The 14,335-nt window shown below is 31.7% G+C and overlaps 1 protein-coding gene across 1 annotated transcript in view; it reads left to right on the forward strand.

Moving 5' to 3' along the window:
* The first annotated feature begins 4,226 nt into the window (after positions 1-4,226).
* Positions 4,227-14,335, forward strand: part of LOC145331864 (uncharacterized) — a 31,537-nt gene continuing 21,428 nt past the window's right edge. The window contains exons 1-13 of the mRNA XM_080176709.1: positions 4,227-4,436; positions 4,833-4,880; positions 5,063-5,158; positions 5,549-5,575; positions 6,261-6,344; positions 7,159-7,305; positions 8,143-8,222; positions 8,993-9,112; positions 9,794-9,874; positions 10,280-10,349; positions 12,421-12,567; positions 12,817-13,074; positions 13,309-13,671. Coding sequence (XP_080032835.1) covers positions 4,404-4,436; positions 4,833-4,880; positions 5,063-5,158; positions 5,549-5,575; positions 6,261-6,344; positions 7,159-7,305; positions 8,143-8,222; positions 8,993-9,112; positions 9,794-9,874; positions 10,280-10,349; positions 12,421-12,567; positions 12,817-13,074; positions 13,309-13,671 — 1,554 coding nt within the window. The 5' untranslated portion in view covers positions 4,227-4,403. The remainder of the gene's footprint in view (positions 4,437-4,832; positions 4,881-5,062; positions 5,159-5,548; positions 5,576-6,260; positions 6,345-7,158; positions 7,306-8,142; positions 8,223-8,992; positions 9,113-9,793; positions 9,875-10,279; positions 10,350-12,420; positions 12,568-12,816; positions 13,075-13,308; positions 13,672-14,335) is intronic.

The following is a 14,335-nucleotide window of genomic DNA, read 5'->3' on the forward strand; positions in this document are numbered from 1 at the left end:
TGTTTAAAGAGTTACATTTCAACTGAAGGAGAACTGTAAAAAAGCGAGGCTTTTTAATAATTATGACCATCCGTACATAACGGATAGATCTGATCGTTAATTTAAACATGTTATAATGTCCTATCCTATCAATTTCAAACTATGTATGATATATTATCATTGCCAGTAAGTCTGAACGTCCATGCCGATTTTAAAAAAAGTTTACAACAAATTAACGTATTGTCTGAACCTAACTGTAAAAAAGCTTCGTTTAAAAGTCATTTATTTGTGGCTGCCAAATAATATTTTATCCTTGTTTAAAAAGCTAGCAGCCAAGCCCCTATCATTAAAGAGCTTTGTGTTCAAAGGTGCTGGAAAAAAAAGCCTAAAGCCATCCAAAGACTTGAAACTGAAATTAAATTCGCCTTATACCATAACTGGACCTCTGTGAAGATTGCCTTAACCTAACCTAGTTATTGATATCTAACGCTTAAAAAACAACTTACTACTTTAAAGAGGAGGATAATTTGTTCAAAGCCTTTTCGCTTTGTCGTCTTACTCTTATTTTGAATTTTTTACTTAGTAAGCCATTAAAATCTAATTTAATACATATAAAGTTAAGCATAAACGAGCAAAAATGGGGCGTTTTCCCCTTTTTCAAACCCTAAATAAATACACTTCTTGGTAAAAATCTACGCACGCCACTGGTGGTTAGCTTAATAAATTTCTGTGCTTTCACTCAAAATTGTTTTGTGTCAAATGAGAACATCACCCATCTTCTCCCCTCTAATTTTTTTATTTCTTTCAATATAAATTTCTATCCTCTATGGGGGGGCTGTAACCATGCAGGGCACAATACCCCTTCGGTTTTTTCCTTCCAGGCACGACTAACCTTTATTTAACCTAACCTAACTGTGAGGGGGTCATTTTTTACTGGTAGTGTAGAGATACCCTCCTCCAAAATAGCTAAAACCCTTCCCTGGACCTATTAGAAGCTTCACTGTAAAGGAGAACAATATCGGTTCAGCAGTTTATGAGTACCTTTGCTACAGACAAAAAAAACTTACTACTTTATATAATAGGATGAAAAAATTGTGATTTGTGAATTAGTGTTGCAAATAAAAATAGGTTATTGAATAAATTAACCCAACAAGTATTATCGACAAAATTTGCGTACTGAAATTTCATTAAAATTATAGAATTTAAAAATAAAGTTTGTCTATGTTAGAACTATAATTTTGCAATAGAAAAAAAGTAATAATTCTATTAATACATATATTTATAAACATTTATGATTGTTTTTAACATGAACTTTTTACAATATTTACAGTACAGGTTCTGTGTATATACAAGTGGGTAATCTCAAATTTAGCTAATTTTTAAATGACGACTTATGAAAAGTATTTCATATGACTGAATGTATCTGATAATAATGACCCTTCCAAATGTTTTTATCTACCACAGTGAGCCCTCTCAAAAGAATTATACATTGTTGGGTAAATTAATACATCTGGCTCTCCAAATGATTCAAACTTACGAAACCCTTATCTTATCCCCTTGAGATAAAAAGCTTGGACGTCCCTGTCCTGAAAATATACCAACCAAAAATAGTTATACAATTAATAACCCATTGAATATATTACTAAATATTCGCAAAATACTTTTAAGGATTTAATTGAGTGTAATTTTAAAAGCAAAAAATTAGTAAGTTTTGAAGACTACAAAATTCGAGATTTCCTTTAAAGGAAGCCAGCAGCAAATTCCGGTCTTTTTCCCACTAAATGTAAACATATTTTTAAATTAACAAAATTTCTTGTAAAACCCTAGCCAATTACATCAAATAGTTACAAAGCATTATAATTCCTATTAATTTTTTTCTAATAATTTTTAATAATGCATAATTTGTCAATTGTCAATTCTTTTTTTGGGGGAAGAAGTAAAATCTCGTTAGAGGGAGTTATTTAACTTTTGGATTGGTTTTAAAATTTATATTATGGGGTATTTACCACATTTGGCATTTTGGCACAAGGAGTTATACATTACTGTCATGGACTCTATGCTGGAAAGCCCGTTTCATGGCGAATGCATGCCTAATTTTAAAATAACTGCCAGGATTGGGATGAATGATCAACAAGGTGGTTGTCAAGTTTTATTAAACTCTAGCATAAAAGCAGTTGACAATCCTAAAAAATATACATAATTAGTACATTTAAAACATTATAAAATAATATTTCAATTGCTTAAAAAATATTCAGTGTTATGACCGATTGGACTCTGTTTAATTTTTTAAAAGAATTAAATCAAATCTTTAGGTATTTGACAAATAAAAGACATCTAAGCTTTTTAAAAGAAAATATTTACTCAATGACAAAAACTCTGGGGTTTAAGAAAATCTAAAAAAATATCTTTTTTATATAAAAAAACACTTTTTTTCACCAAAATATCTCTCAGTTTTTTTTGCCACACAAAACATGCAATTTTCATACTTAGGGAGGGTTAAAATAAATCATAAACTCTCACCTCTTAGACACATTCATAAATCACCCAAACCACTACCAGATCTATGCTCCTAGAAGCTTTATACCCCTTACACAACCCTTATACAAAAGTTCTATTTAAATATCAGAAACTATTTTCATCTTTTCTGAAAACAAAAAAAAAACATTCCCAAAACAATTACATTTTGCTCATGAGTTTTTACCCCACTTGGTTATTCTCCATGATGCATACCTCTAGTTAACAAATTGTCTAAAAAAGAAGCTAAGAACAATGGGAAATCTAATGTTGATATTATTATTTACTTTAATGTAAAACAAGGATGACAACATCCATAAAAGCGAAGCGCTGACACGGTAGGACAAACGGACATTAACACTTGTATAGTGTCAGAACTGAATAATCAGAATATAAATGTATAAGAGTCGATGCAATATTGTAAGTGAAATTGTTGAAAAACTGCTTGATACAGGATAATGTTTATGGACATACTTACATTTTTTAGGTTTTAATTATAGAGTTGCTTTGCTTATAATATTGTACTTTGATGTCCCAGGAATCAGTATACAAAAAATCAGATCAATCGGATAATTAGATCATATAAAAATTTGTTGTTAAAAAAGTAAAAAAAACAACATATTTAAAATGGACGTACGAACATTTTGGTAATGATTATAGAGTTGCTACGCTTTCTAAATCGTACCTAACTACTAGAGGAATCACCATGCAAAGTTTGAAATCGATAGGACAATTCTAACATGCCTAAATTAATGAAAAAAGCTATCCGTTACGAACGGACGGACGGAGTGACGGACGGACCGACCGACCCTAATTATGTATGTATGTATGTATTTCAAAATTTTTACTATCGTTAATACAGTTATTATAAAATAATATAAAAAATAAGTTACGAAATAGGTTAATGTACAAAGATAGTAGAGATTATTACACCTCTTTTAGTACAGTCAGTTCTGGTAGAGGTTTTACAAATAAACTCAGTTATGATAATAGGTTTAAGGGTGTAGCGAACAAGTGAGCACAGGGGAGCAGGTGTAGGTCAGGGTAATGGACCAGAGTTGACCGGATTTTTTTTTATTTTGGTGAGCTTTGATTGGATATTAGTCAATTTGGATTTAGATAGTGGAGTCTGTATGCATTATAGAAAAGCTTTGCTTTTAAAAACCTGCTAAAAAGCAGTCTTAAACTGTTTTTAACCTATTTTTGAATGGGGGGTCAAAAATATACTAGGACACCTATAAAATCAGACTGCAGAGCCCAAATTTGAATTAAGTCCCCAATAAACCAGAATACAATATTTATGAAGCAAAACACTCTAAAAGCTACGAATTTTACCCAAATAAAAAAAAACCTTTTGCTTCGGTCAAAATGATCATGGCAACAGTAAAAATTAATATTTAAATCCCCCCAAAAAAGTTTATTGTGGACTTAATTCAAATTTAGGCTCTGCAGACTCATTCTACTGGTGTCATAGTATATTTTTTATATACGTTTTAAAAATAGGTTAAAAACAGTTTAACACCATGGATGTTTTTTTTTAATAGATAATTATGCTCCATAATGATGGAATGTTGACAAGAAGCTTCATCCTTCTATCTAAAATGACAGCCGAGAAAAAATTTCCCCAAGGCGTTACGGAATGAAGGACAGACATAGTGATTTATAGAGCCGTTTCGCTGTTAAAAAATGGGCTTATGGTACAGGCTTCCTTTGACAAAATAGTACGCATTTAGTAGCACCCGTTCCTACAGTTGTCGTGTCGTTTATTTTACAATAGGTACTCATGTATAGGGTTGTACTGTCACATTTAATTAAATAACGGTTATAGGAATAACCTAGGAAGTATTTAGTGGATTTTGAGTATATTTTATCAGTGTAGTAGGTACATTCACCGGTGATTGTACTACAGGATGATTACCAAATTATCATTATTTTTATTAACGGTAATATATATTTTTTAATATTTTCTATATTTTATTTCGAATATTTTAAAATTTATTCTTTTTCTTTAATTATGGACCGGTCTTTATGTCCGTCCGTACGTTCCGTTCGCAACAGTTTCGTTAATATGAACATGTTACAAATGTCTTTTCGATTTCAAGCTTTGCATAATCATTCCTATAACAATTAAGGACGATTTATAAAGTGTAGCATATCTATAATAGTTATCTGAAAGTCTTTGTGTCTTTTTAAAAATGCTTATTAAAGCTTTTAAAAACTTTTTAAGATCGAATTATCATATCAGATTTTTGGAATGTTATGTTCAAAAAGGTATGATTGTCACTTTAATATGTTTAGCTTTGCTTCTTATGGATGTTTTTATCCTTGATACTATCTAGGTGGCGGGGCTGTGTAGGTACAGCCATGGGCAGGAAGAAGAGGAGGAGGTAATTATGTTTTCAGGATCCATTTATCTTTAATACAAAGTATGTCCGACCGTATGTCCGTTCGTCTGTCCCTTAAGATCTCTAACCACGGAACCGTTCTGATTCTACCCTTCAGGTCATATACCTACTGTTATACTATTCTTTTAATGTTAACGATTTTGTTAACCTTTTTTTTATCCTAGCTTGGAGGCTTTTACTCCCGGGTGATAGAGAAATCTGGGGTGCCACAAAATATGTCCACTGAAAGATATCAACAAGAACAATTAATTAGATTAAGGGTATGTATGTTTTTAGATTCAGAGACTAAAAAAAAATATTTTTTTGAAGGGGGGAGGTGTTAAATTGGAACTACTCTTTAATACTATTTATGGGTTCCAAATGTTCAACTTGGATTTAATCAGGATTTAGTCCCCCCCCCCCTAAAAAAAAAACTAAAATATATCATCTCATTGAGATTATGTACTCTCTACCCCCCCCCCCTCTAAAAAGTTTGACTTCCTTTTTTTATTTTTTATAATTAGCATGGGGGGGGGGGAGAATGTGTAGGGGTGAAACAAAATTATTTTTGGGTTCTATGAGATAATTCTTACATTTCGTACTTCATTATGAAAGTTCCTAGTCTAAATTAATGTCCGTGATCTTTTTTTAATACTTAATGTTTATTTTAGGAGGTTCTTGATAAATTAACATCTGAGGTAATTATTTTATAATTAAAATGGAAATCCGTGTAAAAGTAGTAGTTCCACGAATAATTCAAATATATAACTATCTATGTAACAAGTAATCAAAACCGAACTCATTTGCTACGTATTTTTTTTACATGATTAAGAATAAATATCTACTTTGAGTAACTTACAAATAAAAATATTTATCGTTTTAGGAGGGAGTCTTTTGATCTTTTAATATTAGACTTATTTTTTTTATTTGCCAGTATTTTTTTGTGGTAGTTTGGTTATATCTCATTTTAGATTTATTAAAGGGGTAGTTTCACGAAATGCATTTGAACTTAATTTAGTGAACCGCATATTTTTTGCTAGTTAATGGGTTCAACTATATTTATATGGCATATATTAGAAAGAATTTCAATTTTCTACCACTTTGAAAATATCAAGACTAGAAAATCTTCTTTTTGTTATATATGCAATTCAAAAAGACTATTTTTCAAGTCTTTATATTTTTAAAACTATGGGGTAGAAAATTTAAATTCTATCAAATATATGCCATATAAATGTAGTTTAACCAATTAACCAGGAAAAAATATACGGTTCATTAAATAAAGTTAAAATGCCTTTCGTGAAACTACCCCTTTTCCCTATGGAACTATCCCTTTAAAATAGTTTTAAACTTGTTGTAAGACTTTTCATGAAAGTTCTACTCTAGGATGAACCTTTGGATCATAGCAGACATAAAAGATCTATTGAAGAGGGTTTCCTTGCCAATATAAATGTGGGATTCTATAAACAGGTTTGTTTTTTTTTAATAAATTTAAAAAATCTAGATTATCAATTGGATCTTAAAACATAAACTCATAAATATGCAGAGAGTGGGGGGGGGGGGGGACAATGAACTGTTTAGCATTCTCCAAAGTTTTATGATAACCTTTTATGTGTTGGTTTATCAACTTTGTGAAGATTGATTGATTCATCAAGTTGAATGTTCCAACTTTTCAACCACTAATTTTAAATTACAGAGTGGGTAATTTTGTGTATCTATTAGGAATTTATATAAATTTATCGGCCCTAGTCTAATTCCTGAAGATCCTGTTGATATGATGCATACCATTAATACGAGCGATGAAAGCTTTAGACATTACCTAAAGCTGCTTATTATTGACGGGTTGTCCTATGCTTTACATATAGATTTAGTAAATTTAGATGATCGAACTGGCTCTAAAATCTGACAGACTATCCTTTTTGATTATTTATAGATCTATACAGGGATCTAAAGGGATAAGGCTAGGCGGTAATTGAAAGATTTTTTTTTTGGAAAGATAATTTCTCTTTTGCTTTATGGGACAAAGGTGGAGGTAGGTTGAGCTAAAATTCCGTAAAAGAGTTTTATGGCTTAAAACAGTAGAACGATAATATTCACTTAATATTTGTAGTCCTTATTGAAAAGAACTAAAGACAAATTGTTTTTTTCTAAAGTTAACATAAATTTTATCTTTTTACTATTGTTTTTAAGCCCTAAAACTTACACTTTTACGGAATGTTAGCACAACCTACCTTTCCCTTGATTGTAAAGAATCACTTGTACAAAGCTGATATTTATTTTTTAGGATACTCTCTTAATCAACAAATTTCAATCTTTTGCCACAACTTCTGGTGAAGAAAGCGTTACAGACCCTGCTCAGTTCATGATTGAGAAGATTGTGGAGTACAATGATGCCGATAATGTCAAGACCTTGCTCAAATTTACTGCTACAGTAAGTAATTGTTTTTCTTCTTTCGGCAGTGCCTATATCATTGTTTAAATGGATGTATAATACACGTGGATATTAAAAACACTAGAAAAATTTTAGTTTATATAAGTTGCAATATCTCTTCGCTTTTATTGGTCAGGCTGTTTATCCAGTTGGAGGGGAATGAATGGGGTAAAGAAGGGGATGGGGTAAAGGAGGGAGATCGTTATTTTAGCCCGCTACAGAGTTCACTTTATTATAGAACATGGAAAGCTGGGGTACGATCTGACTAATAATAAATCCATTCTTTTTTATTCAATTTTTAATGACCAGGGAGCAAATTATTGTCAATTGGCTCATAAAATAATAATTCAAATTATCTAAACTGATAGTCCTAAGCGCAAATTTTAACTCTAATAAAAAATATTTTAGGATTTTTTTTATCTTAGATCACCTTTTCTAATATATTAGTAATGTAATAAAGGCTTTCCTAAAATGGTGCTAATACAGTTTAAATTCAGGGTAATTTCTTATGAAAGTAACTCTCCCTCGCCCCATTTTATTTTTATAGAAATAAAATGGATTATAATACCCCCCCCCCCTCCCCCCTTCAACTTAATTAAGCAATTATTTTTATGTCAAATTCGGGGCAGGGGTGTCTGTCCATATTGTAACATTATTTGTCTTCCTCTCTTAGGGAAGTACAAGCTTTTTATTTTGAGATGGATGGGAGGTAATATTAGATGTTTAACGATGGGAGTGGGTGGGGTGGGGGTTAAACACTCTTTTATCCCTTAGAAGTCTATATTCTCTGTAATTCAAGAGAAATTTTGATATGTATATTCAAACACTTATTTTCAGAGAGCTGGTATTACTATACAATCCTACAATGCTGCCCAAACTACGTGGACTACATTGACTGCTGATGGCAATTCATTCGCGTAAGCTATAAGACCTTTTAAGAAGCACGGCTCTTTTAGTTTTGTTTGTATGTCTCGTAGAGAAAAAAATAAAAGAGAGGAATCTAAGCAACTAGAAGACGAAAATAGGCAGTATTTCTATTTAAAAAAATTTGTTTATGAAAGATGAATCCTTCTATTTCTAAAAAGGGGGAAATTTTTTTCATAATGAACATTCAGCTGATTCTGACCGCCCACGGCTGTTTGCTAAATATCGCTTTTCTTTTTATTCACATTATTATTTATGATTGACTTACAAAAAGCCCTGGGCGGCTTTTGATTTTCGTCTGCTTCTAAATTTAGAGATGGGGAAGTAGTATTTTACCATGAAAAAGGGGTGATTATTCATCCTCTTATCCTTTTTCCTTATGGTATGTCTAAATTCATTTTTCTGTATCCCGCCTAATTGCCAACTGGGTATTGTTTGTTTTTAATTTGGACCTTTTAGTACTTTTCTTTAAAAATTGGTAATCTTTCTACTACCATATCAGGTGCTTTGGTATGGGGAATGCCTTGACACTTAAAACAAGTGCTACTCGGTACAATGCGCTTTTTCGACTTCCATACATATGTTGTGCAATCAAAGGTATCTTTAATTGTAATTTTATTTGACTAAGTTTCTTAAACGGATATGTCCTTGCTCCGGCTGGCAAAGATAATCTTAGCCATCTGTCCAATCGAGCTACAGTAAGATTTTAAACTTTGATGGTCTAAAAATTGAAAAATCATTATCCTAATAAATGTTTTTTTAGTAACTTTGTGCAAACCTCTGACAGCAAGCTTACCATTACTGATGTTGAGATGGGTAATAATCCTGCCAGTGTGTATAATTTCTTGTGCATCACCATTGATTTTGATGATGGATATCCCAGGTATTTTATTGTGTACTGCGGCTACGCCCCTTAGATGCCTCTAGGGGCACTTTATAAGGGGGGGGGGGGGAGAGGAGGAAAATTCGAAAACCTAATCTTTTACTCTGGATTTAAAAAGAACCATTTTTTTGGGAGGAGGGCAGGGGGTTTTACTCTTCCTTAAATCTATTTATTAAAAATATTTTTTCAGGAGAGGTATTTTTTCTATGAGTAATTCGCAGTAATATTAAAAATGTCATGGTTTACATCTTGACGTTAAAAGCCGTCGTAGAAATCTTGTTTATTACTTTAACTACCTACAAAGAATTATTTTAAAATAACCGTATTGCATAATTAAATCCACTTAACTTAAATTGTTCATTATTATCTCCTTTTCTTAATTTTCCTCTTCCATCAATATTCTAAATACATTTATGCTAATATGTTCAAACCATGAAATCTGATTTTCTAAATTTTCAAGTCGAAAAAGAGTTTGATTCCTGATTTGTCAGGGCTTAGTGGGTTAAATAAAGCAATTGATTCCATTGAAAAAAACTCTGTATAATTTGACACGATCCTAATGAATTCGCTAAAACTTTCTTGCAGTAATGTGTATAGAAATACTTTTGTTCATTCATTTTTCCTCTAAAATTTGATATCTTGAATGTATTAACATATTTTTGGATAACTTTTTGTTTTCAGAGAGCGTACTGATATTGTTATGGAGAAGGATATTAACCAGCCCTTTATTCTTGAAGATGTGCATAAATCTATCCTGTTTTAGTAAGTACCTTTATAGTGGTTATTTATATTTGAAGCTCTAACTTCCTCCTATTGTATTTTTCTATTCCCCAAAATGGTTCTAAACCCTGCCTGCCAGAACCTATGAGAAGCTACCTACATTATCTAGGAGAACCATTTCGGTTCAGCGGTTAGCTAGATCCTTCGACGCATTAGTTAATTACTCTTCTGTTGGGTTTCTACAAAGGTTATAGGTTATTTTTGTCTAATAACTCTTATTATTTGAAGATCTTGTTAAAGCCTTTAACACTAGGAAATCTCTTGGGGCACTTGTGGTTGAGGATGGGAGGTCTTACCCATCCCTTTAGTTATGAAAACCTACATATATATTACACATGCCTCAGATTACTTATAATAATAAAGATTAATGTTTCTCTTTTATTTTAGCTTTAATCTTGATCTTGAAAACAACCAATTCACGTTGACTCCCTATCAATTGGATACTACCCATGCAAGGGTAAGAATAGTTATTTATATCGTAGTATTATAGACAGCCTTCCGCGGATATTAAGTAAAAAATTATAAGATTAAAACCAGTATTGGTAGCCACCGAAGGTCTAAAGGCCTGGTTTAATAAAGCTGGTATTAATTTTAGGATTACTATTTTTTTATTATTGTGGAAAATTGTCTGTAATATGATGCTATACATTATTTTTCATAATGTTTGAAACCAGCGGATTTTAATAGGTTTCTAAGCTTAATGTTTCGAAGTTAACCTGTCTTATTTGTTTAAAGTGCGTCTGTTTGATTTTTATTTAACCTTATTTTTGTATTATAGAAACAAGCTCTTTTCAATAAAATATATTTCTAGTAGGAAGCTACTCTTTAATTTGAAATGTCCATCAGTCACAAGTGGGAGAAACGTGATTTCCTCGGCTCCTATGAAAGATAGAAGGCTGAAATTTTCGGGGATTAAATATATTAACATTTTTCATATTTTCACAAAGTTTCTTTAGCATTCGTCATTTAATTGGGGTGCTAGATGGCTTCCTACATTTTAAGTTTTCATGATTTTCGTAACTCCAATTAAAGTTAGACGGTTGTTAAGTTTTATTGAATTTTGTTTATTTGTTTGGGGGTGCTCGATTCCTTTATTTTTAATTTTTCACGATTTTCTTTACTCCTATTCAAGAAAGACTGCTGATATATATAGGGATTAGATATGTTAACAATTTACATATCCCCATCAAGGGGGAGGGGGGTAGAGTGGGGATTACCTCCCCCAAACTATTTTTTTTTTATTTTACCCCTCCCATTTAAAATTTACCCCTACCCTGAGGGTGCCGTAGGCACCTCAACCATTTAGAAGGGGTTGTTTACCCCCCAAACAATTTTGGGAGTTAAATACCCCCCAAAAAAACTAATAACCCCCTTAAAAAATTTTTACCCCCCCCCCAAAAAAAAAAGAAAAAGCTTGGACGCTCCTGATCCCCACAAAGTGTCATTCAGATTTGCTTTTTGGTTGAGGTGCTAGATCGATTCCAAGTTTTTCACGTTATAAATCTCACAAGGTTGCATGATTTTTTTAGGTTAATGATTTTTATAACCCTCCTCTTAAGTAGGTATATTTTTTCCGGATATCCATCAATAATTTTTGACTTTCGCTACTTATGGATGTTGTCATCATTGTTTAAGTGTTCTTTTATTTTTAAGCTATTTTAACTTTTATATCATTAACTAATAGATGGGTTAAGAAATGCTAACCTGTAGACTTTAGGTTAAGTTAGGGCGTTAGCTTGAAATTTGTTCATTTTTCAAAAGTTAAGCTTTTCTATAACTTTGTTTGTTCTTAAATATTTTTTATAATAATAAGGATGAAAACATCCATATAAGTTAAGCACTGAAATGGTAGGACAAACGTCATTAACACTTGTATAGTGTCAGAACTGAATAATCAGAATATAAATATATAAGTCGAAGCAAAATTATAATTAAATTTGTTGGAAAAACTGCTAGATACAGGATAATGTTTATGGACATACTTACATTTTTAGGACTTTATTTTAGAGATGCTTCGTTTATAATATTGTACTTTGTTGTCCTAGTAATCCGTATTCAAAAAATCAGATCAATCGGATAATTTTATCTGATACAAATTTGTTGTTAAAAATCAACATGTTTAAAATGGACACCCGGACATTCTAGTAACGAATATAGAGTTTCTACGCTTTCTAAATCGTACCTAACTACTACAGGAATCACTATGCAAAGTTTGAAATAGATAGGACAATTCTAACATGCCTAAATTAACGAAAAAAGCTATCCGGTACGGACGGAAGGACCGACCCTAATTATAGAAAAGCTTCGCTTTTAATAAGCCTGGCATATATATAATAAATTCCAAAAAATAAAGTGTACTTAAAAAGTATTTTTATGAAGCAGTTAATAAACCAATTTACTTACAATTTTGTTCAGACTTCAACATTATATTCTGCCTATTGGAGTTCTGTTATTTACAATTGTTAATGTTAGTTTGTCCTCCTTGTGTTTAAGTCATTAATCTCTTTGATAATAACCTATATTTTAAGGATTGTGAATTCTGGGTTGCTGACGAAAAATTGATGCTTGGAATTGCCCAGTATGGCAACATTCAGACGGATCAGCCTAGACAGAAGTCAAAGATTTATTACCAAACTAATCCAGACGTACCATTTTTTGAGGAATTCATTTCAGAGGTAATCTATTTGTTTTTGCTCATGAATATACTGATAAAGCTCCAATATCTCTTTGTCTGTACCTAATGCTCTAGGATATCTTTATTTTATTCAACACACTTCTACTTTTTAAATTTAATGCTCAAATAACATATTACTACAGAGCATCTACTTTGACTCTGTCTCGTTAATGCTTGGAAGGGTTTGGATTGTAGTTTTCATCTTTAATCTTTCATTTCTTTAGACTAAACCTAATTAAATCCTTTTAAGGCTGATACTGAATTGTTTGCAACTTACAAAGCTGTAAGAGTTGTGCCTTTCATGATGGATGGGCAGAGTTGTGTTCTGTTTGTGAATAGTTGGGATGGTATCAATGAATCTCCTATCTACTGCTACAGTTTCCAAACCATGAACTTTGCATTGAAGCAGAATGTGCACACATTTGGAGCGCAAGACGCGGCATTCTTAACCATTAGAGATACTTATCCAGCAAACTCTTTCTTTTTCCTCATCGTCTGCAATAAAGTGGTAAATATAAAATAATTTTAGTGTCGCTTTGCTAATTGTAACTAAGGTTTAGCCAATTGCATTGTTATTAGTTTCTTTTTTTGCTTATTGTTAAATTGTTAGATAACTGATCACTAATATTATTTTTCATTAGGATCCTTATCTCTGCTATTTGTAAAGGGGTTGGTGTTTATCTAATTCTCTTAAATATTTTGCATTTGTTTAGTTCCATTACTTAGACTACATTTTATTTAGGAAAGAGTTGGCTCTATATTGTCTCCAGTGAGCCCAACCGTCTTCAAAAGAACACATGGAAGATTTATTCCTTACCAAACCTTGTCTGACATGGAGGCTTGTGAAAATATAAGATCCTTCGCAATGCAAACTGATCCTGTCAGTGCAAATTCCAACTTGCCAAACTTACAAACTGTAAATCTCCAACACTTTGTTGCTGTAGCAGGTGATAATCGAATAAGAAGCTATCAGTTTGATGGAAAGCATTTTGTTCCCCAGGGTTCTGATATTGTTTTTGGTTCTGGCACACCATACATTCCAAATTCTCTAAGTTCTGTTTATGATCTGAATCCTACAGTCCATGAACCGAGATTGTCCTACAGGGTATTTGTTTAATATTGGAATCTTAAAATATTTCATAAAGATTATTTTTTTCTCTTCTGTATTGGTTTTATTTTAATGCCACTGTACAGGATACTGCAAATATTCTCTTAATCAAAGCGCAAATTGTACTTAGAATCTGTATTTTAGGAAGAAAGTGGTAGTTTCACGAAATGTATTTGAACTTAATTTAGTGAACCGCATATTCTTTCCTAGTTAACGGGTTAAACTAAAATTATATAGCATTCTTTTGAAATAAATTTAATTTTCTACCACGTAGTTTTTAGAATAATAAAAACTTAAATTGTCTTTTTGTGATATATGCAATTTAAAGACTATTTTCAAGTCTTTATATTTTAAAAACTACGAAGTAGAAAGTTGAAATTCTTTCAAATATATGCCATATAAATGTAATTTAACCAGGATAAAATATGCGGTTCACTAAATTAAGTTCAAATGCATTTCGTGAATCTACCCCTATGGAATGAATATTCTTTGGTAGGTCTATTTTCCCTTATTTGAATAAAAAGTTGGAAAAGTACTGGCTGGTGGCTCAGCCGTGTAGCAAGTTTTTTTTGTCTATTTTTAGGGCAAATCAATCTGGAATTGTGTAATAATAAACTTTTTGAATGATATTTGTATATTGATATTAAAATGATACTCTTGG

The sequence above is a fragment of the Acartia tonsa genome, chromosome 11 (assembly GCF_053477335.1).
Source record: "Acartia tonsa isolate MP-2025a chromosome 11, ASM5347733v1, whole genome shotgun sequence".
Classification (NCBI taxonomy): Eukaryota; Metazoa; Arthropoda; class Copepoda; order Calanoida; family Acartiidae; genus Acartia; species Acartia tonsa.